General features: G+C 46.6%; 1 protein-coding gene across 1 annotated transcript; it reads right to left on the bottom strand.

Moving 5' to 3' along the window:
• Nucleotides 1-1770: 1770 nt before the first annotated feature.
• RILPL2 (Rab interacting lysosomal protein like 2) lies at nucleotides 1771-10120 on the bottom strand. Its single transcript, XM_082204196.1, has 4 exons — nucleotides 9462-10120; nucleotides 5330-5481; nucleotides 2878-2991; nucleotides 1771-2061 (listed from the first exon to the last, which is right to left on the bottom strand). The coding sequence occupies exons 1-4, from the start codon at nucleotides 9822-9824 to the stop codon at nucleotides 2040-2042; spliced, it is 651 nt and encodes a 216-aa protein (XP_082060322.1). The 5' UTR covers nucleotides 9825-10120; the 3' UTR covers nucleotides 1771-2039.
• Between the last annotated feature and the right edge of the window lie 2196 nt (nucleotides 10121-12316).

The following is a 12316-nucleotide window of genomic DNA, read 5'->3' as shown; positions in this document are numbered from 1 at the left end:
AAACACTGGACTGGTAGAAACACTACAGGACACTTACTGTGTTCTAGTGGTTGTGGTCTTCCATATGTTGAAAGTTTAACGAAAACAGCAGGGAGCTGCCTTAGGTCAAGGCAGATAATTGACCCATCTATGTTGGTGCTGCCTACATCAGAGTTTTGGATGCTGTGTCCCTCCAGATGTTCCCAACTACTCCCATCAGCCCCAGTGAGTGTGTCCAGCAGTCAGGAATAATGTAGTTCAAAATGCATGGAGAGTACCAGGTGAGGGAAGCCTGCTCCATATGTTACTAGCCTCTGACTTCCACCAGCCCCGGCCAGCAGGCAAATCGTCAAGGATGAGGGAGCACTTAGCCAGCCATGCTGGGGGTGGTGGGACACAGTTTCCCTATCCTTGTGATGAAACGTGGATTCAGCCAAGTCAGGGAGGATGAATTTGCCAAAGGCGATTCAGGTGTGATGGCGAGATGAACCCTCCCAATGCTGTGAGGGAGTGTTTCACTAGATGTAAGGAAAAACAACTGTGGATGGCTGTTGCCTTCATGTTATTCTCTGTGGCTTTGCAGGACTGCTGCCCTGGTCCAGCAGGGCTCATCTTTATAGTCCTCCTCCTTCCCGTGATAGCAACATCCTGTACGTGATGAACATTTTTTTTCCTACCAACATGATTTTCTGACCAATTCATGATAAGACTCTCCCTCCTGTGTGACCTGGGAGGTTATGCCACTGAAAGGGCTGTACCCCCTGACTCTCAAGAAGAACATCACAGCAAGGCGAAGACTAGCTTGGCCCCCTCCATCGGCCAGAGAAGGAGTAGGGCTGAGGACCTGCTTTTTCCTACCAGAGAGAACATTTGGCTCTAAGTGTTAGTTGCCCTGTGGCTGCAGAGCTGCAAGGAGGCACCCTCTGTCAACACCCATCAACCAAGACCACGGGGAGGCTGCTTCCCCCTCCCCCCGCATCCAAGGAAGGATGCTGCAGAAAGGTGAACACCAGTTTTGTTGTACTATACAATCACATGTGGGTATGAAAGGGTTAACCAGAGCCCTGAGCTGAAGTTGCCAGTGAGTGTGAGCAGGTTCCCAGCAGCCTTTTCTCCTCCAAACTTCTTTCTCTCTTTGCCACCTGCTGGAACAAGCTGGAGCTGCGGCATAGCTCCTAGCTACAAGCAAAAAGCCAAGTGAACCCAATCTCTAAAAAGAGATTTGTACAGCCTGCAACTTTGCTAACCCAAATATTATATGATCCTTTTTGTAAGGAAACAAAATTCTTTTTTTTCTTTGTTTTTACTGCCAGCGGAAGTAGACTTGTTTGCTGTAACTTCTGAAACATATTTGCACTTCACTTATTTGCAAAACTAAGTGTCTGTGATTTATTCTAGCCTATTTTCATGGGTAACGTTAGTTTAAAGTTGGATGGTGGCAGATGTAAATCTAACTAAGTTTAATGTGCTTGGAGCAATCAACATTGTGTTAGCTCTGCTACAAGAGAGTAAGGATCTCTCTTCCAAACCCCTCTCTCCAACAAGTTTGGCCCCATTTGTTGACCAAAGAAGAACAGCTGCAGGGAGTTTCCTACCACCACCACCCCTGTCCCTTGCAAGCTGCTCTGATGAGTATCATTCAGTTGAAAGCCAGATTGTAAACCTTCACAATAAATACAAAAATACAGAAATGATCTGATAGGCGTGCGTAGTCCAGACAAATAGTTCTTTTTCCCGCTGTGAAGTAAACCCTGTGCAAAGCAACAAATCAATAGGCAAACCTCAGAATGATTAAAGAAACAAAGGTGTGTACCAATTTATTCCACTCTTTGCAGGCATACAAGCCTTTCCCGTAGGACGGCTGCACCCATAATATGGGTGAGAAACATTTTGTAGCAACAAGGAACTTGGGAAAGGGATGCTAACTTTGCACAGAAACACAGTGCCCCAACCATCCTGCTGCTGCAGTAAACAACCAGCACAGCCATCAACTAGTGCAGTTTTTGCTCCAGGTTTTGTCTCCCATACAGCCTTCAAAGCTCAACAAGGGAGGCTCCTCTTCAAGGCTTTTTAAAAGCAAACCTGCATTTGGAAGGAGGAATAGATGGTGAGTGAGGATGAGGTACCCAAGTGCAGTGAGGCAACAACTAAGGCCAGGGCCACCATCACAGGTAGGTACAGTGGGGCACATGCCAAGGCCAGTGACCCCCTGTCACCCCGTTCAATGGGGGGAGTAGGGACATGTAACCCTGATTGTAGTAGAGACTACCAAGTCCAATCATTGCCTTATATAGATTAGTATTGTCTACTGACTGGCTCTTCACGCCCCCAGCCTGACTTAGAGATGCTGGGATTGAACCCGGGACCCTTTGCTTGCAAAGCAGATGCTTTGCCACACAGAACTAGAGCCCAGACTGTGCAACGGAAGGTGAATTACTGCAGGAGGGCGATAGGCCAAACGTGGCCCACCAGGGAGGACATATTTGGCCCACAAGTCCATTTTTTTTCAACAAGCAGAGTCACCTGTCAATCAGCTGACATCACTGATAGAGTGGCCCCAGCTGATGAGTGGGAGGTGGGTTCCATTCTGTGCTGGCTGAACAGGCCTATTTCCCTGCTGGGAACAGACGTGTGCAGCCAAAGGGAGGCTGAGGGAGCTGTGACCCTGCAGATGAATGTTGGACTCTGGCTTCCATCAGCCCCAGCCAGCAAGGCCAGGAGTCAGTGATGATGGGACTTGTAGTGCAACAACTGGTTCTCCATGCCTGTTTTAGCTGATTCTAATAATGGTGTTACCTTGAAAGTAGATTTCAGCTTCCCCTGGTAATAACTAGACCAGCAGGACTGCCTAGGCTTTCTTTCCTGCCCCTGGCCCACAACTACAGCAGCAGAACTCACAATCGCTTGATGGTGGTCTTTTCTTCCCTTCTTTGACACGAATCTGAAGTGGTTCCCACAGTCGGAGTCTTCTGCAAGGGATCACCCCAGTCTTTCTTTTCTGGAACAAGGCCACTGACAGAAAAAGAGAGGGGATTAAGCCCCTTCTAACATGACATGTGGACGTCATATACCCTTTTGTAATCATTAAGCACGAAACTGGTCACAGGCACACCATACATTGAAAGCATATTTTAAACTACAGTATTGGCTGGAATATAAGCCTCACTTTCTCCCCAAATGCCGACTGTGAAAAATTAAAGTGCAGCTTATATTTGTGACCTTACGGTATGCAGCCACTTTGCCAGTATTGCGGCAAAGTGGCGTCCGCCCAGTGTGTAGTCCCCCGTCCTCTCCTCCAAGGCCGGGAAGGGAGAGAGTGAGGAAGTGGAAAGGCCGCCGGCAACGCAGCGTCCCCCCCCCCCCCCGTGACGCAGCCATGAGCAGCGAGGAAGGGAGCAGCTTATATTCGGGCACAGTGGTACCTCGGGTTACATACACTTCAGGTTACAGATGCTTCAGGTTACAGACTCCACTAACCCAGAAATAGTACCTCGGGTTAAGAACTTTGCTTCAGGATGAGAACAGAAATCGTGTGGCAGTGGCACGGTGGCAGTGGGAGGCCCCTTTAGCTAAAGTACCTCAGGTTACGAATAGTTTCAGGCTAAGAACAGACCTCCAGAACAAATTAAGTTCTTAACCCGAGGTACCACTGTATTTTTTTCTCCCCCCCCCCCCATTTTAAAGGTGCGGCTTATATTTGGGTGTGGTTTATATTTGGGCCAATACGGCACACGACTTCCCGCCCCCCTCACCACCTTAAAGAATCTTGGCAACTTAGCTCAGGAGCTTTAAACTTTGACATGACATGTGAATACTGTCTCCTGTACCACTCAATATCAATTTTGACAGCACAGCACTGGAAAGATCTTTCCAATACCTAATTAACAATCCTAACAATCCTTGCATCTTGTAACATATGTCCATATGTCATTACTGTGTAGGTCTGTTATCGTCTGTAAAAACATTCAGTTTAAGAAACACTGGTGCTACCTCAATGTATTTCTGTGTTGTTATATTCATTTTAGCAAAAAATAATAACCAAAATACTTTTACCTCAGGGCAGTCCCACCATACATGGAAATAAGTACCCAAGAACAGCAGCCTCTAACAATTCAGTGATGATCATGGGCGAATCACTGCTACGTTTCTAGGGGTCAAGTACCACCTATGTATTCATTTCAAAAACAGTTTCAAGTTCCTCACTGAAACTGATCTGAAATGAGGCTTCAACCACAGTCTAGTCCATTGATCTGACTATTTCTTCCCCTAAGCCTTGTTTTCACTGATATTTTAAAGAGTCTAAAGAACATACATAGATCTTAAGAAGTTAAACCCTTCTCCCCTGCACTGATTTTACAAAGGATGAGAGTTGTTCTCTCTGGTCAGTGAAACATCATTATTGTTGAACTGACATTAGCAGTAAAGAACCCCCCACATCATACACACAACTAATATTACTTCAAAGTGGGTGGAAAGCCAAAGGAATCACAGGTGACTGGACATCAGGAAGATCTTTCTGACAGGAAAAGGGGTTTGATAGTGGAACAGACTCCCATGACAGATGGTGGATTCTCTTTCCTTGGAGGTTTTTAAGTAGAGGTTGGATGGTCACCTGTCATGTAGGATCTAGTTGAGTTTCTCACCTTGCAGGGAGTTGGACTAGAGGACCCGCAGGATCCCTTCCAAGTTACTCTACAATTCCACGAGTCTATTAACACATCTGCTTTTGCCTTCCAAGAGTTAAACATGGTTTATGTAAATCTATTTTCCATCTTAAGACCGCTTCTAATTTTTTCTTTCAAAGAAGGGAACATTGATATTGGAAGCCCACTCCCTACTTCCATTTCTGTTTGAACCAAGATATTCTCTCTCTTTCTGACACAACTTTGTCTCTCTCTCTCTCATGCACACATTCACAAAGAACCTCTCCCACTCATCCTTATCACTCTCTCCATCGCTGCAACCCAGCCCAGTAGGCTGCTGGAAGAGGGACAGATCACACTTACTAGAATCCTGAAGCTCTCACTTGCTGAAAGCTCCCTCTACTCCTCTGTCCATTTCTGCCGCCCTGTCTTCCACTTCTCCATCTGTTTAGGTTCTTCCCTATTTTTCCTTTCCAGCCAGCCCCAATCCCGTGAAATTAGAGGGCCACTATCAGTCAAGCAATAAACACATGGATGTGTGTTACCCAGTGTCTAAATCAGAGCTGCACAGCTTAATTCCTCAGCTGCTCACAAACTGCAAATAATTGCACAGTCCAGTACAGTAAGTCTGCATTCCAGCAGGAAAAACAAAACGTATTTGACGTTCCAAAGGGCTGCCTTAAAAAAGCCATAAGCTAGCAGCTTACCTCTTGTAGCACTGCAGCTCCTCCTGGGCCACCAGCAGCTGGGCCTTCAGCTGGTTGCGTTCCTGAAGCACCTCCCTCAGCTCCTGCAGCGTGAATCGCGGGCGGTTTGCGTCCGTGAGGTCTATGATCATCTTGTTGGGGCCAAGGTTTACCTACAAGGCAGGACAACAGCAAAACTCAAGCGGTGCAGGCCAACAGAAAGGGAGTCAAACAAAATGGCACCACCTGCGCCTGCTTGACCACTTCGCTCAGCAGAATTGGCACTTTTACAGATGCCACATAATACCTGCACCACATCTGCAGGAACTCAATCATTTAGTGTGACAGCAATGACACTTTGAAACTCCCTGCCTATTGATACCAGGCAGGTGACTTTACTGTATTCCTTACAGTAGCCACTGAAGACACTCTTATCTAGAGAAGCTAACCCAGATGTTTAGAAAATTTAACACAGAGTTTTAATCTGTGTTAGTCTCTTTAATTGTGGTTTTAATTTTCTATAATTTATGGTTGTAATTTTCTTAGTGATCATTTTTATTGGTTTATCTTTTTTGTAAACTGCTTTGATGGTTCCCCCCCCCCTACAATCAAGTGAGATATAAATTTTACAAAACGAAAAAAAGAGGCCCACGGAGAAACAAGAGCAAGGAGATCCCTGACATTTAGGTGCACAAGATAATCTTCACCACCAGCCCCAAGATCTGAGCACACTCAGTAAAGTGGGAATGCCAGTTGTAAAAGAAAAAATGGAAAAATGGAAAAAAATGGAGGGAATCAGAACATAAGAAGAGTCTGCTGGATAAGACCAATGGTCCAGCTAGTCCAGCCTCCTGTTCTCACGGCAACCAACCAGATGCCTGTGGGAGACCAGAACATGAGCCCATGAGCCCTCTCTCCTCCAGCTAGTATTCAGAAGCATTGCTCCCTCAAACCAGCTGAGGCACTGTGGTTAGCAGCCATTGCTGGCCTTCTCCTCCATGGATTTGTCTCACCCTCTGTTGAAGCCATCCAGGTTGGTGCCATCACTGTCTCCTGGGGGAGCGAAGAGGTACTTTCTTTTATCTGCCCTAAGTCTTCCAACATGCGGCTTCATGAGATGCCCACAAATTCCAGTCTTATAAGAGAGGGAGAAAAACTTTTCACCATCCACTTTCTCAATGCCATGCATAATTTTATGAACTTCTATCCTGTTGCCTTACTCGCCTTTTCTCTAAACTAAAACATCAGAAACGCTGCCACCTTAGCCCTGTGGTCCCTTTGAGCTTCTTCCAGGAGGAGGGCACGGCTGGCCAGAATCCTGAACAGCACTGCTCCTACTAGGAGGCAAGGGGGATACACTTCAACATTCTGTTGCAGATCCTACTTGCAGGACCATATGAGACTTAAAGAAAAAATCAGGTATTTAATGCTCCATTCCTATAGTTTGGCAAGGGCCAGGATGCTTACAATAAAGAATGATGTACACACTGCAGCATATAAAAACACAGGTCAGCTGTTTGAATTTGAAAGCTAGGAGAGAACTGAGTTCAAATTCCAGCTTTGCCATGCACCCCTGGGTGGCCTTTGGATAGTCACTTATCTTCTGACTTCTGCGCTGCTGTGTTATTACATTTATATCCCACCTTTTCATCACTCCAAGGAGCTTAAGTTCTCCTCATTTTATTTACCATCAGAACAGCCCTGTGGAGCAGACTAGATGGAGACACCCAAGTTCACCCAGTGGGCTTCAAGGCTGAGAGGGGATTTGAGCCAGGGTGTCCCAGGTTCCAGTCCAACACTTCGTTTTTTCCTTATTTTTCCCATTTTTATTTCCTCTTTTCCCCTCTGTGAATTTTTGTAAAACAGGAATAATAATAATTTTCCTTTTAGGACTGATTGCAAAGTGTAAAACTTGTGTAAATCACTTTCTCTTGTAGGACTTCAAAAAAATTCACAAGCATGTAGTTTCAGACTAGGACCAGGAGTGCATCTCCAGGCAGGGCTGGGAAAACCCTCCGGGATGTTGGATAGCCACTGGCAGTCATTGTAGACAACTAGGTAGATCGATAATCTACCTAGCACTTTCCTCTGGCCAAGCACTCCCTTTCATCCTAGTCAACCTCACAAGGCTGTTGTGAAGAAAAAATGCAAGAGATCTGATGTATGCCAGAGATGGGGAACCTGCGGTCTTCTGAATGTAGGCCTTCAACTCCCATCAGCTTCAGCCCGCAGAGTCAATGGTTGGGCAGGTTGGGTGTTGTAGGCCAAGAGCATGTGGAAGTAGAGCACCAGCAAGGGCAGACTGGCTAAAAATCTATGCACAGCACATAAAATAAATGTGTGGTCTCATTTTTATGGTAATGATAAATATGTTAACATTCATACCTGATGAGAATATTAAGGGCTAATAGCCGTAAATAAATAAATAAATAAGATCCTAATGACTAATATCAATTATGCAAACACCCACACAATTGCTACCAAATTAACCACACACTCTAAACATTAAAATTCCATGTGTAACACAGCAAACTGTGCGTCATGCAACGAGTTTGTTGCATTCACACAGTGTTCTCTTACAAAAATGCACAACTGCAGCTGCGCTTCAAAAGATGAGACTGCAGCATTACACCATCAAAGCACAGGCGCAAACAATCATACAGAGTTGGAAATGCTCAGTTCACGGCACAAGTCTGCAAGCTGTAATTCAGAATTCTGTGCGCATTGCACATGAAACATACATTTTGTTGAGAATCAGATAAAACATATGCAAGAAAGTCTGGCTCCCTCTCATCGGCCCTGTCTGGAAGGTGTGTGTATGTCACAGATTCCCAGTCCTCAGTGGACATCACCCTGAGCTTGGAGGAAGGGTGGGATAAAAATGTAATAAATTTCAACCATGTGCATAATTTTCACTTCTGCTCTTGCATGTGATCTGCCATGGAGCTATGACACTGCAAACAGGGGAGAAGGTTGCCACATTGCGATCTTCACAGAGGCATATCTGGCTAGGTGCAGGATGCGGGTGGTGCTGTGGTCTAAACCACTGAGCCTCTTGGGCTTGTTGATTGGAAGGTCGGCAGTTCGAATCCCCGCAATGGAGTAAGCTCCTGTTGCTCTGTCCCAGCTCCTGCCAACCTAGCAGATCAAAAGCATGCAAGTGCAAGTAGATAAATAAGTACTGCTGTGGCAGGAAGGTAAACGGTGTTTCTGTGAGCTCTGGTTTCTGTCACGGTGTTCCGTTGCACCAGAAGCGGTTTAGTCACATGACCCAGAAAGCTGTCTGCAAACAAACCCCGGCTCCCTCGGCCTGATAGTAAGATGAGCACTGCAATCCCATAGTTGCCTTTGACTGGACTTAGCTTTCCAGGGGTCCTTTACCCCCTTTTTTTTTTTTTACCTTCCCAGATGCATATTTGGCTAGGTGCAGAATGCTGGCTTGGCTGGTCAGTTCTCTTTTCTTCACTCAGCTGTGGGACACTGGAAAGAACTGCCTGGCTTTGTGCAGGCATGACGCTCCTTCCTTTCCCCCCTGTGAGTAACTCATTCCAACACTTGCATGACTGATACGATATGAAGCCTGCAGACAGCTTCCTGTCCAAATGGTGCCAGACCCAGGCAAAGACATCTCTTGCATCTCCAGACTGATGATGATGGTGATAATGAGTCCCATCAAGGGAAAAGGCAGAGTATAAATAAATATATAACAGTAATAATAATAATTGTAATGGGAACCTAAGGAGTTGCCTCATACCAAGCCAGAGCCTGGGTCCCTCTAGCTGCTGAAGACTCTCCCAGCCTGCCTGGAGTCGCTAGGGAGCCCTTATCCCTGCAAAACAGGTGCTCTACCCCCTGAGCTATGGCCCTGCACATCTCATAATGAGAACCGGTGTTGTGTGGTGGAGAGAGTGTCTGACTGGATCGTGGGAGACCACGGTTGGAATCCCCACTCAGCAATGATGCTCGCTGGGTGACCCTGGGCCAGTTGCACTCTCTGCCTCTCTCTCTCGCCTAAACTACCTCTCAGGGTTGTCGTGGGGATGAAATGAAGAAGGGGAAGAACTGTGTGACCACCTCGAGGTCCTTGGCGAAAAAAGGTGGGATACAAATGCAATAAATTACAACAACGACTCAGTCCCAACTTTGGACAGACCTCTTTTGTGCTTCCGCTGGCTGCCTGCTCCCGGAGCCCCTCCACCTCTCTTCTCAAGCTGTCTCTCTCCATCTTCAGGGCTTCCACCGTCAGGTTGGTCTCATTCACCAGCGCCTCCAGCATCTCCAGGATGCTGACGATCTTGAACTGCAGCTGGGCCACCTTGGAGGGCACGGCCACGCGCGGCTCGCTGCTGAGCTTGTGCAGCTCCCGGCCCAGGACGTAAGAGATGTCATAGACATCCTCAGCAGTCAGCTGGAAGGGGCTTTTCTCGAAAGCGCTGTCTGGCCCCCCACTGCCTTCCTGCTCCTCATCTTCCTCCTCCTGCTCCTCCTCCTCCTTCTGGTGCTGCTCAGCTTGCATGCCCAACTGACGGGATGCACCTGGGAGATCCAACTGCGCGAAAGGAGGAAGGGGGCTCCGGATCGCAAGGAGCTGCCTGTTGCAAACTCCAGCCACTTCCTTCCTCCTTTGAAAGTTTCGAGCAGAGGCCAAATCCTGTCCGCCTTGAGGGCGAAGCTCCCGAGGACCCAATCAAAGACCAGCGGGAGAGGTGGAGCTAAGGGAGGAGGGAGCAGGGTTGCCACAGGGATGCGGACGGGTGGGAGGGCGCGCAAGCAGGGCGGTCCCGTGACGAGGGGGCTCCCTTGGCAAGAAGGTTACTCAGTACACGTGCTTGTTTCTCAAAACCACACCGCCCCCAGTGCATTTATGACCCATATCATAAAAAAATAAACTTAATGATTTCACCCGTAGGCATTCTACATAACCATCCACAGTTGCCTAGAGTTCAGCAAGGCACTTGCTTCTCATACAAATACACGCACGTGCAAAGCGGTTGCAACCACATTTATAGCACTCTTAATAGCATAAAAAACTAACTTCATGACTTCATACAGTGTGTACACGTTACATATCAAAAACCCCAAACACCCATATTTAAAGCGTTCAGTTTAAAGCTTTTCTGAAAATAATAACAAGGTTTTTTAGTGTTAGAGAACTAAAATAATTATTACACATAGAAATAAATATAACCACAGTATTACTTACTTAACAAAGGGTGTAGATACTTCTGCTGCTTTTCCACCTGCAAAGAGCTAAGATCGCATACAAAGCACAACGGTCACATCCATACCATACATTTACGGCACTCTTCTATTACTTTTAATAGTCATGGCTTCTCAGTGGCGTAGCGTGGGGGGTGCAGGGGGGCCGGCCGCACCGGGCGCAACATCTGGGGGGGGGGCGCTCACACTCGCAGCTCTCTGCCCCCTGCTAAAATCCACGGGTTAGGGGGCGCAAATTACTTGCCTTGCCCCAGGTGCTGACAACCCACGCTACGCCACTGTGGCTTCTACCTCCCTCAAAAGAAAATCTGGGAAGTTGAAGGGCAGCATATTCCTGAGAACAACCAGTGCTTACACGCTGCACTTTTAAATCACATTTGAAACACATTCTTTCCCTGAAAGAATTTTGGGCAGTGCAGTTTACCACAGGGTTACACTTCTAGCAACCCTATAATGTTGTTTAAATGTGTCTGAAAGATATACAGGCAGCTCTGCTTACGTGCGTTCAATATGTGCATGACCGAGTATAGGCACATCACACTGAACTCAGAAGTGTCCTGGAAATGCCATAAATACATGACTGAAACATCACTGAACAGGGGTCTGCAGGCTTCTTCAATGCATTCCCATTATACTTGATTTCATTGTGTGTGGTGCCCTGTGGAAACAGAGGGCTGCCTGCAGTGTGTATGCAACCACAGTTGACTTCTGTCAATCTCCTGGGGGTTGGACTCAATGACCCTCAGGGTCTCTTTCAGCTCTGCAATTTAATTGCATGATACAGGATATTGGGATTCGGAAACCATTTCCAAAGCTGAATGTGGTTTACAAACTGCCTCCTCCTCATTGTCATGACTGTAAGCAACAGAATACGGACTGGACTGCTATGTACAGTGGTACCTCGGGTTACAGACGCTTCAGGTTACAGACTCCGCTACCCCAGAAATAGTACCTCGGGTTAAGAACTTTGCTTCAGGATGAGAACAGAAATTGTGCAGCGGCAGCGGGAGGCCCCATTAGCTAAAGTGGTGCTTCAGGTTAAGAACAGTTTCAGGTTAAGAACGGACCTCTGGAACAAATTAAGTACTTAACCCGAGGTGCCACTGTATTGTTTAATGGATAGGACATGTATTGTACTGCTGCTTGTAAATATAACCATTTTTTTTCTTTACCCCCCCCAAAAAGGATTTGTACAGTGGTACCTCGGGTTAAGAACTTAATTTGTTCTGGAGGTCCGTTCTTAACCTGAAACTGTTCTTAACTTAGCTGTCAAGCGTCCCTTATTTGGCGGGACAGTCCCTTATCCCATCGCCATGTCCCGCTGCTGTCCCTTATTGATGATGTCCCTTAAATAAGCTCCTGAAGGTAACGGGGCCCTTTCTATGTCCAGCTGTCTTTTGTCCACAACAAATTGTGGCTGTTTTTTGTGTTGAATAGATGCTATATGGCAATTTATGGACCTCATAGGTATCTCAAGCCATTTGCACGCAACAAAATATGTATTTTATCAAAGTAATTGTTGATCCCTTATTTTGGCTGCTGATCCCTTATTTTCGAGGCTGCTGGTCCCTTATTTTCAAATCTGTAAGTTGACAGCTATGGTTCTTAACCTGAGGTACCACTTTAGCCTAATGGGGCCTCCCGCTGCCAGTGTGCCGCCACCATGCAATTTCTGTTCTCATCCTGAAGCAAAGTTCTTAACCCGAGGTACTATTTTGTGGCATCTGAATATAGACTGCATTTTTAATCAAGGCATATATTGGCTTATATCTTGATCAGGTTCCTAAA

Source organism: Podarcis vaucheri (genome assembly GCF_965113315.1).
Source record: "Podarcis vaucheri genome assembly, chromosome: 16".
NCBI lineage: Eukaryota > Metazoa > Chordata > Lepidosauria > Squamata > Lacertidae > Podarcis > Podarcis vaucheri.
Note: the sequence above shows the minus strand (reverse complement) of the source record. Positions and strands in the feature narration are given on the sequence as shown.